Below are 13,284 nucleotides of genomic sequence, written 5' to 3'. Positions count from 1 at the left end.
CCTTATTATACTATTATGGAACAACTCTACGGTGGCTCAAAACAGATTGGCACACCTTCTTTGAGTTTCCTTGCAATATTTTTGCAATGACAAATGACACATTAAGAAGATCTGTTTGTAATGCGCGAAGTAGCAATTTTCAATAATAAATTATACAATAATGATATAAAATTCGAGAATCAAAAAGATTTGGATACGTGAGGATTCTTTCTTGAAACTGTACTATGTATTTGAACGGAATATAAAATATTTTTGTGATATCATTTGACATAGGGTATTTTGTAATTTTTTTAGTAACATTCCGCCATTAAACATATAATAGGTCAAGCGTTGGTATTACAAGTGTGTTAATTTCGACTCTTTGAATTTTTATACTTCATTTAAAAATAATAATTTTGTGCGTCATTATTGTATAAATCATTATATTGTATTATTATTGTTGTTGTAATAATTCATTATTGCTACTGTGCACATTGCTTTTTGCACGTAATAAACCATTTATGGAAATTTTTGCAGATTTTGTTAATGTGTCGTTTGTTCTGATCAAGATATTGCAAAGAAACTAGATGTGCTAATAATTGCTTGATTCGCGAATTTTCATATTACTTGTATTAATTATTGTATAAATTATTATTAAATTACTACCGTATATATTACTTTCGTACGTAATGATAATTATTCACCGAAACAGATTTCGCTAGTAAATACATCAAAAAAATATCGCCAATATATTTTGTTCGTTTTTTCATCCGCTGTAATTCAATCGTGCAAGATTTTTATTACACCGTGAACCGAACACTTCTAGAATGGCTCGGTCGATACGTTGGCAAACTCAACTCTGGTTGGAACTTCGATATATGACTCAATAACATCCACACTGTCGAGGAACACCATGAAAAATAAACGAAAAAATCTAGGCAAACGATGCAGATCGGACACAGTCGCGTCATCAAATAACAAATATTTCCGACGCACACGATACACGTCGAATATAAATATCTGGTGTATTCCGGTTTATTCCAAAAAAAAAAAAAAAAAAACGATAACTCGTCGAGAGTCGAAATTTCAAAAATCCTCTGCAATACAGTGTGAGCAATAAAAGAACGTCGACGATGAAAGGAATATCAAGGAATGGTCATCAGTCCACGAACGAGGGTATATGTGTCAAACCGTGATAAAATCGATCAGGGCGGCTAGTTGTTAATACATCGCCGCGGAATGGAACTCGTCGCGTCGATTTCAATTCGTTGGCCAGTTGTGACCGTTGTCGGTGTTCGTTGAAAACTGCTCCCGCCTTTGTGTGAAGCAGGGTACAACACGCAACACGGTTCAATCAATCCACGAAGTTCGAATAGATATTTCAACGAGCCTAGCAGTTTCGTTCGACTACGTTGAAAACGCAAGCGCGTTCTCTCGTGGTTATCGCGTCGATGAGGATCACCGGGAAATTTTAAAAAGAGATTCAACCGCCATCTCTTGCGTAATCGCGTTTGTTCCGCGCGACAACGCGCGTAAAGACTATTTTTTTCAGGGTTAAAACGAAAGATCAAAGCAGCAGGACGACAACAGTTAATGAAATTACGTCGAGATAATTGATCGTCTAGCGCGGAGCACTGGTCGACTGGTGCAATTAATAATCGACTAACCTGAGGAACCCGGCCACTGACATTCATGCGTCGCGTAATCTAAGCTGAAACGTTTCCTGTTAATGAGATTTCGAGACGTCGCGGGTAAAATTGTTTCCGTTAAATCGCGCCAAATCGTTCTACACCTATATACACGCGTGCATATGACCTACAGACGTGTATGTTGACCTACAGAGTCACTCGATAATTACATGCCACCGTAGCTTAAACCGTGGTTGTATTTCAAACACGTCGCATTTAATCAACTTTAACCCTTTGGCTACTATTTGGCTACCTAATGGCGCTTTTGAAATTTGCTTTCGAGGCACTGTCGGCGCCTATCGGCGCTGAAACGAGAGACGCCTATGGGCGTTCGGTTCACATTGTTCGAATCGAACCGAAAACGTCCACAGGCGCCCGATAATAATTGCAGCAAACCTCACTCGGATCAGACGCAAGTGAATTCTACTTCAACAATTACAATTTTTCGTTAGTCTGTGTATTATTTCACAATTATTGGCCAACTTAATCTCTTGGCTACTGTTGGCGCTTAAACTTGCTTCGTTCCAAACGAGAGGCGCCTATAGGCGTTCACTTCACATTGCTCGAAATTTTTTTGTCCCAAATTGCAACATTTTCTTAGTTCGACAGTAAGTTTTAAATGGCAAAACAAATGATATAAATAACATCAGTCGCGATATCATATCGACGTGTTCGAAAGAAAAAAAACAGCGACGAATTAGTCGTGTACGTGTCGGTCACTCGTTATGGTCCGCGAACCAGTTGCCAGCGCAAGTGGTTAAAGGGCGCCTACAAGCGTCCGGTAATAATTGCATCAGACGCGAAGTGAATTCTAATTCAACATTTCAACATCTTCCGTTAGCCGTGTATTATTTAAACGTGATTATTTTACAGTTCTTTCACTTTATACCCTCAAAATGAAAAGGTGTGCTGATAAATTTAATCGCAAAAGGGCGCAAACGTGTAGTGTGTGGAAAACATAACGGAAGAAGGGAGACGCACTACGAATGCAAGAAATATGATGTAAAATTATGTATTACACCACACTTTAGCAGATCGTTAGAAATTTTTAACATGCGCACTAACAATCTTCAATGCAGAATACGAATAAATATGTAAATCAGTGCAAATTCAGTGTTTTGATTATTTTGATCAATGTACTTTCTGAGTAATGCACGCTGATGAAAAAAATTTCGACGTTCGAACCTCCTCCTACCGTATGTTACGTATCAAAAATCTACCGTAGCGAAAGAGTTAATTCAAGCAGAGCCTCACCGTCGTCCATTATAGCCGTGGTAACGTTCTTTCCAGTGACACCCTGAGCCCAGGCCGCCTTCACGTTCAAGTCCAATTTCGGTTTGCCGCCGTTCTGCCCGGTGTTCTTCAAGTACCATTGATACTGGAAGTAAGGGTCAGACGGATCACGGTTGCCAGGGTTCGCCGGATTTTTAATTTGGTACGGTGGCACCAGATTATCCACGCTGAGAGGCTTGTAGCCTCTCTTCACCCTCTTGAACCCGGGCTGCTGCACCGCCGTGTGCACCTGAAAACATTTATTCGAGCCCTCTCGTGAATGACGACGCGACGAATAATTCCAACGTCTCGTGAACGACGAGCAGTTAATGTTCCCTCCTTGACGAGCTTCGTGGGATGACTAATGGACGAGAGGAGGTCGTAAACAGGTCAGACGATGAAGAATAGTGTATATCTCAAATATTTTTTTCTCTAGGTTCATTCAAGTGGGAGGATCAAGTGTACCGTGCGTCGTTTCATTTTACGTTTCATTTTCGCCCCGTGACCCGACGCAAACGATGAAAAATATGAGGTCAGAGATCCCGGGATCGAGCAAAGCGATCGGCCAACGGAAACAGAGATCGCGCGGTGAAAATTTATGATGGTAGCCATACGGAACCGTTCCCCGCTAAAGGATCGATAATGACAATTTCTGTGCCTGTCCCCGCGACGCTGTCAAAGGATCGTAATTTTACGCGATCGTGATTTGTTCTCAGTCCAATTACGTACTCGACGCCAAGCTGCGGTCTTCATTTACATTTATATCGACCAGTCCTCTGAATCGAGTTCCCGCGTATCCTCCCACGAGCCAATACGTGATTACCATTCCACGTGGCTCTTCGAACTTTTCGAAACAATTCCCCTCGAAAATCCATTCGCGGAAGCGAGACGCTATACGCTATATGAAAAAGATTCCGTTCAGACGAGAAATTTTTCATCGAACCAACGACTAACTGAAGCGTCGAGAGTGAAATTTGCAGCTGAACGAATTTTTGATTAAAAAAAAAAAAAGAAAGAAAGAAAATAATAATAATCCGTGGGGAAAAAGAAACGCGACGAAAAACTCGATTTTGGAATACTTACCAAAGGATCCACCTTCAACCTTCTCATGTGAGGCACGGATCTTTTGCTTCTTGCGTGAGGCAGAGCTTTGTGCACGAAGTGATATTCCGTCTGGCTGCCCAATATCTAAACAGACACGGGGAAAAGCAATTTATATTCGCTGTGGCACACTTCGTTTCGCGTCACTGGCACGCGTTGGCGCCTGTCGATGAAATTCTTGCGACATAATGGAAAGGAGAGCGGGATCCTTGTTCGACTACGCGATGAAAATTACTAGAGTGGGATTCACAGTGATTTCTCGGGGGGAAAGGCGAGAAACAGGTGAAGAGGAAGCGATAGAATCGATTAAAAACTGGTAAATGAGTTGGTTTCTTTCTTTCGATAGTTGGACAAAAAACAAAAAAAAAAAAAAAAACAATTTCTAATAGCCAGAGGAATTTGATTTTTTTCACTTTCCGGACCGGATGTCCGGAGAGTCCTTCCGAGACCTCGATTCACTTAGGATGTTAGAACACGTAGGTAAATAACATACTCGATCGAATTATCCGAGGAAATGAGTTAACGGCGTGCCATCGTTTCAGCGATTCGATCGAGCCAATTAAACGTAAATAAAGTAACGTCGGTTACGGTACAGTCTGTTATCGAATTGATTATCGGCTCTGTTTCTTTTAGACGTGAATTCGTCAATTTCACCTGATGGGGAAAGAAAAACAAAACGGACGGGAAATGGACGAAAGGAAAAGAAAACAGAGAGAGGACGAGAAAAGTGGAGGGTTCCTGTTCATATTTACACTGATCCCGGGTCAAATTTAATTTCACGTTTATCAGTAGCCTGTACACTTCTCCATATTTTGTATTAATAAACCATCTACATGTATCATTTATCTTCAAAATTATATACTATTACACATTACGTATTACATTTCACGTAATGTGTACATGTGTATAATATGTAATAATATGTAATTTTGGTAATGTATGTATAACGTAATATGCGTGTAATATGTAATAGTATACAATTTTGATTAAAAATTTTTAAAGCAGATATTGGTGAGGATTTTCATAATACGTGTGTAATATGGAATATATTAAATTTAAATTTTGATTAATGATTTGAATAATGATTCTGAAAATTAAAATTATTATAATAATTAATCCATTAGAATAATAATTTAAACTAAAATTTAAAAAAAATTATTCTTATATTTAATACATTAAAATTGAAAAAAAAAATAATTACAATTATATATATTAAACTTCTTAAAATAATAATTATTTATTTTAAGAAATTTAATATACATAGTTATAATTTTTTTTCAATTTTAATTAATATATTAAATTGAAGAATAATTTCTTTTAAATTATTGTTCTAATGGATTCGTTATTATAATAATTTTAATTTTTAGAAGTATTATTTTAAATTTAAATTTAATATATGTAAATGTAATTTTGGTAGAAAAACCAAGTTTTTAAAATACACTTCATATTGGCGAGAGATTAAAATAATTCAGGCTCGGCTTCCGTAACGTGTATTGTCCTGTACTTGTAGTTTCTTTAATAAAACGTTTAAATGAGAACAATGTTCCACATCTTTGAAAAAAAACAACACACGTTCGCCCTATTTGCCAACAATGCCGGCAGAGACAGGAAATCGTTATCAACGATTCTGTCAGGATCAAGAAAAGAGATTAAGTATAAATTTGCAATCTTCTTCGCAGAAACACACACCTCGAGAAAGCTGATCGTTCGCCGATCGAATTTCGATAAAAACGACGGTAGCATAGTCGAGAACTTTAACTACTGAGTGGGGAAAAAAAGATTACAACGAGAGGGCAACACGTGGACGATATCGATGGCGACCTGCGCGTGACCATACCGCAAGAAATCTCATTATCGATGACATTGGAATCCCCTTGTATCCACAGTCGAGAATTCCTCGTCTCGATAGAAGGTTCCGCAGCTACCATCCAATGCTATTTATCAATCTACGGGGCTCGAACTAACACGATTTTCTGCAAAACGATCGCCAAAGTGTTACAACGTCGATCCTTTCGTCCCTTTTCGATCGTGTCATTGACCAGTCTTTCTAGAGGTAACTAATGTTAATGAAACTAACGTTATTTTCGAAATTTTTCAACCATATGTGTCTCTATTAAAAGTCTCTCTATCCGCACACCAATTTTGACATTCTTCTAACCTAAGAATGAATCATTTTCAGTTGCCAAACTCTTGGAACACATAACGTGGTACAAATATATAACGAAATTCAGCTTTTTATGGCGGACATTATTAAATGAAAACTTAAACTAGGGATACTATTTATATTCTATAAAATAGAATACTATATATATTTTACTATAATACTGCATTTATAATACTATAAAATAGAGTACTATGTATATTTTCAATATAACAGATTCTCAAGCTTCAAGAGGACTTTTTTTTTTTAACAGAAGAAGAAAATTCAAACGCCAAGACATCTCCTCAAAGGTGAAGAAACGAATAGAAGAGAAGCATATTTCTTTTCTTTTTTTTTTTTTTTCCGTTCGAACGGAGTGAAAGAAATTGTGCCGGGATGATTGGAATCGGCAAATCGATAGAAGGCAGGCTGATTGTGAGAACTGCCACAGGGAGAAGCTAGAGGTCGACAGAGGGCTTATCATTCGGTTCCCAGGACTTCGATATTGAATTTTTATGCGTATCATCATGCCGTGTATCGCCCAATCCGCGAACACTCTGAAGCAATGACAGTTGAAGCGCGATCAATGTCGCACTTTCAGCGGTACCGTCGCCATAATATCGTCGCCGTCTCTCTCTCTCTCTCTCTCTCTCTCTCTCTCTCTCTCTCTCTCTCTCTCTGCGTCACGAAAATTTCCTCGCGACGGTGAAACAATGAATTAGTTAATTCTCGATGGAGAACTCTTGGTCGCAGAATTATTTACAGCGTCGAAGTGTCAAATTCGTGTCTAAAGACGACTGGTGCTGCACGAAATTTGCAAGAAACTTTAATATACGCGTCGAACGTCAATATCGAGACAGATCTGTCTTTCGAGAAACTCGACGATCGCTACGAATTCACGTAGAACGGCGAAAGAATTGTCTTGTTCCTTGTGCAACCGAACGTTATAAAATCACGTTATGAGATCGAATGAAACAAGTTATGACACTTGTGAAAAAAAAAAAAAAAAGAAGAAGAAAGGGATTTAGCTCTGTCGTGACAAAAACTTTCCTTCAAACTAAAATTCCATTGGTTACTAAACTTCTTCTTGTCTGCTTTCCTTCGTACGAAGAATTGTATTCCACGTTGAAATTTGTTTTTTTTACCCTACGTTTTTTGAGAATAAATTTTGTTGTGGAGAATAAATTTCGCTCGGTACTCGTGCAATAACAGGCAAGAGATACAACTCTACGGCAATGCCAGTGCATCTACGAACTTTCAGCGACGACGAAGCTTTTTACGAGCAAAATAACGTAAAAGCTCGTACCGGTTTAATGACAAAACAGTCTGGTTATACGTGTACGCTAGATTTTTCAGTGTTAGAAGTCCACGTTTAATATAATCGAGCTTTATTTTTGACAAAATGGAACGAGACGGTCAATCGATTTAAATGGAGTTTATTTATTAAGTTAGGTCTGAATAGTATCATTAATTTGAAGTTTATTTATTAAGTTAGAACTGAATAGTATCATTAATTTGGTCATAAATAGGTGATATCATAATAGGTGGATCTAAACGTGATACCAGTGAAGAACATAAACGTGACAATGACAGTGAAAAATTATTGATAAAATTTAAACTTTTTAAACAACAATGGTCACGTGGTCTCGTTTCAAAACGTGAACTCTCTACTTTGATCTACGATGATCGTGAGATCGTTGTTCTCGAAGATAATTTTACATGTGAAAAAATGAGGATACGCTCTTCTCGAAAATTGTAAAAATTCAAACACGTAGAAACGTTAAAAAATTGTTTCTACCTTCACTAAATCCACCATGGTCTCGAAGATTGAAATTTTCTCTTTACAACAAGAAACTCACCGTATGATTTTTTTTTTTTTTTCGTATGAAAAAAGTTCTTTATTGAACTTGGAACATTGGAGTTAGATGACGGAACCTGAGGATTTCTCGAACTCTAATATCCAATATTATAAAATAAAATCGCTTTAGTAAACAAGTTTTAAATCATTGTAAAGAGGAGGCTTCAATCATTTAATTATGAAAACAATTTTTGAGGCAGGGAGAAGAGGAAGAAGAGATAAGGCAGGTCTAAAAAGAAGAGAGCAACAAAATAAACATGAAATAAAATGAAAGAATTAGGTTAAGATACTTAAGTAGAAAGAATAGCATAGTTAAGATAAATAAGACAAAAGAATAGCATAGTTAAGACAAATAAGTATAGGATAAAGCAAAATAGGATACAAAAATATTATGTAAATATTATAACGTGTAAAAGTTAGGATAAATGCAATGCGAAATGTGCAATATAAAAACCAAAGTCAATTTCGAGGCCAAAGAGGCTGAAATAAAAATATATACATACATGAAAACAATCTTTTGATCTTCAAAGTATTCTCCACACGGTGTAAAGTCATCCTCGAAGAAAACTCACGACTGTCGAAAGAGAGACTTTATGCCTCAAAATATTAATCAATCCTTGCATGATCTTTTTTTACCAAGTTGTCAGTTTAAATTATCGACAATTTTTCCATTGTCATCGGCGCGTTGTTACGTTGCGATATTGCCTTAAATGCACTCGTTATATATTTGTCTATTCCAGATCCAGTAATTTTAACTTTATCCAAAGAGATTGTCGATATTATCGTTCGAAGGAGAGGAAATAGAACGAGACAGTCGTTAAACCAAGACGCCCGCTCGAGACAGACGCATTTTATCTCAAGAGACGCAGCACCGTGCGCTCAACTAGCCGCCTCTCAATCGAGTTTGACTTGGGCTACACGTGTCGCGTAATCCAATTAGCAAGCGTGCACCAAGTGCGTAACACCGACACTAAGATACGTACACGTCCACCGGATAACCACGAACGCGCAGGTTTATTGTCCTTTCCTTTCTGCCACCGGGTATCCCGTGTACACGTAGGTGAAATTTATCGAGCCGACACGACGCGACGTTGTACATACATATGTACATAAAGCGACGGCTAACTCGTGCGGTCAGCTCAAGAGCGCAAGAAATATGGAAGCTTTAATTTTAATTTTCCGTACGGTTTATCGGGGAACGTGGAAGCTTTTACGCGAAACATCGTTGGCAACTGTTCGTCGAACGACTAGATAGAGGAAAAAAGAATTGAAAACCCGTAGAGAAGGGGAGAGCTTTGCCCGATTAAATCCAATTATAGACAGAAAGTTGACAGAAATCAATTTATATACCCGTCTCTGATGCACGAACTGTCTTCGTGCCTTTGAAAGACTCGTCGAGGAAACTATGGTTGTAAAAAAAGAAAAGAAAAGAACGCTTTATATACGTATATGTACAGGGTGAATAGAGAAAAGGGTTTATAACTTTTAGGGTAGAAACATGAAAAAAAATGCTGAAAAATATGGATCGAAAAATTAATAGTTTCAAAGTTGTAAACCTTTTTTTTTTTTTTTTTTTGTTTGAAATTTGCTTGTGAAAAACACATCTGGGAATCTTTGAAGTGTCGGGCATGCATAGAAATGGAAGAACACGTAGAAAACGTCCAGTAATCAGAGAAATTACAACTAGTTACATTACGGTATGACGAGCTCTCAAAGCAAAGAAATTCGTTTCTTCGACCGAAGGCATTTATAACTTTTAATTTTTCGACTCACGTTTGTCAGAACTTTTTTTCATGTTTCGACGAAGTTATGAACCCTTTCTTCACCCTGTATATACCACGTGTAAAAGAAAAGTTTGCCACGATACCGAAAAAGGTTTTTGTGGAAAAAAGAAAGAAACGTGCTTGGGTTACGTAATCTCGGACAAGAGGAGCAAGAAAGTTGAAAACGCATGCTCACATTGTGACAGAAAGCTGTTAACCGGAACCGTTGCCAGCCCCTGTCTTACAATTCCGGTATCATTTGTAACACTTGTGCGCCTGCAGAAAGTTTCCAGTAAACAGAGAGGAGAAAAGGGGAGAAGGGAAATTTGCATAGCCGATGCATGACCAAGGAAGCGTGATAAAACGTGCCCTCGGCGACATTACGATGCGTACACAACCTCCATCAGGAAACACGTATCCAACGCGAAGCGCTTTCAGATTACTGATGCGTGGATAAAGTACACTCTTTATACACTCGTCATTTCCAATCGTACGTCCAATCCCGACCTTGCAAATTCAACTCCTACGCACCGCTTTTGGACGTGGTTTGGAGCGCGTGTTTGAAAAACACTCTCGCTCGAGCGAGATCAAAAGAACGAAAGGACACGAATCACTTTCGAAAGCGTCAAATTTCTTTCGTCTGGCTACGAAAAGTTTTTCTCTGGCGAAAAACGGAAGTAAATCTTTCTGTCTCGAAGTGGGTGAATACATTTTCCAGCGTGGGGGAGAAATACGAAATGGGACATTCGGCTGACGATTCGGACGTTCTATTCTCGTCGAAATTAGTTCCACATCGGCGAACCAATCGTTTCATCGACAATATTATCTTTGTAAATTAACACGCGCGTGAGTTTCGTTTGCCCGTCGGCAATTCTCAACCCTTCGACGTCCGTCGGACGTTCATAAAACTCCGAATGCGAGGGTGTTCTCCATTGAAAATGTTCAAACGCGCGTAAAGTAATTGAATTGACTCGAGGCTTGGGTTGTAAGAATATTCTAATATTCTGAAAGGTAACCGTATTCGAGATTTCGTCGCGGATCGGACCAACGATGTTCGCATCGATCACTTAGTAAACCGGATGCACGCAGTCCAGTAGATTAATGTAAATCGATTTACCGATAACTATTCGTATGCGGGCGATCGCAAACAACGCTTGAAATGTTGCATTACGCGCTGAAACAACAGGAACGCGCCAGTTCGAAATTCTTTCAGTGCTGCCTCAACACAGCAAAATTCATATTTTCGTGAATTGAACAGTGAAGAAGTTCAATGAAGAGTCGCGAATATGAAAATGCAACTGATCAACACGTTCCGTCATACGCGAACTTTCCGTGCAAACTACTTGGAATTTTCATTGTGAACGAAGAATTTGTTAAAAATTTGTCATAAAGTCATGTACTGACATCATAATAATAATAATAATAATAATAATGTATAATAATGTGCGTTTTTTTCGACTGTCTGTTAAGATAAATTTGGTAAGAAGACGCTGTAAATGACGTTACAGTAAATATTACTTATTAGCATTTAGTATTATTGTATAGTATTATATAATTTATATGATAAGGATTTTAAATATATTTTATAACTTATATATTATATATTATATATATATATTATATAATTTATACAATAGATTATTATTACTTAATATTATTTAGTATATAAACAATAATATTTGGAACAAAATCTTTTATTTTAAATTAACCTGACATCGTTAAAAAATTGTTCGTTAAAATAATACCATAAAATTACATTCATTCTGTAATGCATCTTAAACTCTAGACACTTTTCTTGATAATTAGAGTTCTCGCACTATTATAAAAATTGTGTTAACGTTGCTGTAATTAATCGAACCGAGTGTCTCTACTGAAATTTCACCTCGGGTTACGAACGTAACGAAACATTAACGCAAGAAAAATTGTCGGCTGTTTCTGCAACGTGTTCAACGTGAAAGTTTCGACTTTGCATCCTCTTCATTCGAGCTTCGTAACGTGGAGAAAGAACGAACGGTCTTCTCACCCCTGTCTCGCTTTCACAACGACGAATCGAAAAGTTGGCGGCGTTACCGCAACATTCCGATCGATCGACCTATTTAACACGATTATTCCACGCGGCTTCTCTCGGCTAATCTTTTTATTATTCGCGGCGTGGAGGAACTGTCGCTTTTTCTCATTCGCTTCTCCGATGAAATTCATTTTCGAGAGACGCTCGCTGAAACGTTGCGCGACGATCCGTCGATACGTGACGCGAAAGCCTCCTTTCGCACCCCTTCGCAACGACGAAAATTCGTTACCGACGATGACAGTCCTAATCGGACGTCGGTGGTGGCGATCGATCACCGTGATAATTCAAAGCGATTACGTCACAGGACGATTAAACGCGTCAGACAGCCGAGAAACCCGGCGTAAAACAACGTCACGATACGTGTGCAAAGATACGACACGTTGAAGAAGAAATCGATTTGTTCGGGAAGAACCGGAGAAATTACATCTTCTACACATACGACGAACCAACGAGCCGTCATTACATTCGCCAATCTTTCTCAATCTCTTCGACCTTCCAGTCAATTGACTTTACAACCCCCCATTAATCCACACACACAGAGAGACACACAGACAGACACACACGAGCTCGATATAAAATTTCCGATCGACTGACGATTACCAATTTCCGATCAGAAATCACGATTACCAACTGTTCCACCAACTGAGCAACGAACTACTTTTCAAAAAATAATTCAGTTAGTCAGCGCTATTATAAAGATCCCCGCTGGCTAACAGCTATCCTCTCTTAATGAGTGTGTAACGAAATAACGTTGTTATTATTAGAAAACACGGTCCCTACTAGAGGCGTAGGACGACGGACAAACCTGATAATGGACTAAACGTAGGCAGACGTTACGCGACAAGAACCTGTGAAATTAGACGTCGGCGACGACGTCGGTCGTAATCCAAACGAAATTAACAAACGTAACAAATTACACGGCGCTATTAATAACGGCATGCGAGGTCCAAATATACCGCGTTTCAAGACACACGTAGTAATTTTATGATAAATGAATTTTTCATAACAATTTCAAATAAATTTTGTAATACGTAGCAGGTACATTGAAAATCTTCTTCTTCTTCGTCAGTTATTTTTCTTTAATGTCGCATCGACAGCGAGGTCATTAGCAACGACGGTGCCATTAGATATGTGTGTAGCAGTTTACGTTTTTGAGATAATTTCATACTCTTTGTATGTCATTTTGAGAAGTCAGGTTTATGTTTGCGTTGATTCCGTATTTCTGTCTTTGGATTTCTGTGGTGTGGCATTCGTGCAGTATGTGGGTTATTGTTAGTGGATGGTTATTGCAATGAGTGCACGTGGGTGGTATAGTTTTTTTGATTTTGTGTTCGTGTGTCAGCTTGGTATGACCGGTTCTTAGGCGTGAGATAATTATTCCTTCTTTCCTGTTGGTAAGGTTTGGTGTTTGCTGG

At 38.2% G+C, this 13,284-nt stretch overlaps 1 protein-coding gene across 2 annotated transcripts in view; it reads right to left on the bottom strand.

Moving 5' to 3' along the window:
• The window catches only part of LOC122537275 (neuroendocrine convertase 2), a 46,244-nt gene that overhangs the window by 29,174 nt on the left and 3,786 nt on the right, over positions 1-13,284 (bottom strand). For both annotated transcript variants that reach the window (XM_043670324.1, XM_043670323.1), the window contains 2 exons: positions 4,023-4,127; positions 2,922-3,189 (listed from right to left, as the gene is read on the bottom strand). In XM_043670324.1, the coding sequence (XP_043526259.1) occupies positions 2,922-3,189; positions 4,023-4,127 (373 nt within the window). The remainder of the gene's footprint in view (positions 1-2,921; positions 3,190-4,022; positions 4,128-13,284) is intronic.

The sequence above is a fragment of the Frieseomelitta varia genome, unplaced genomic scaffold (genome assembly GCF_011392965.1).
Source record: "Frieseomelitta varia isolate USP_RPSP 00005682 unplaced genomic scaffold, Fvar_1.2 scaffold_898, whole genome shotgun sequence".
Taxonomy (NCBI): Eukaryota; Metazoa; Arthropoda; class Insecta; order Hymenoptera; family Apidae; genus Frieseomelitta; species Frieseomelitta varia.
The sequence above is the reverse complement of the archived record's forward strand: the minus strand, read 5'-3'. Positions and strand labels throughout refer to the sequence as shown.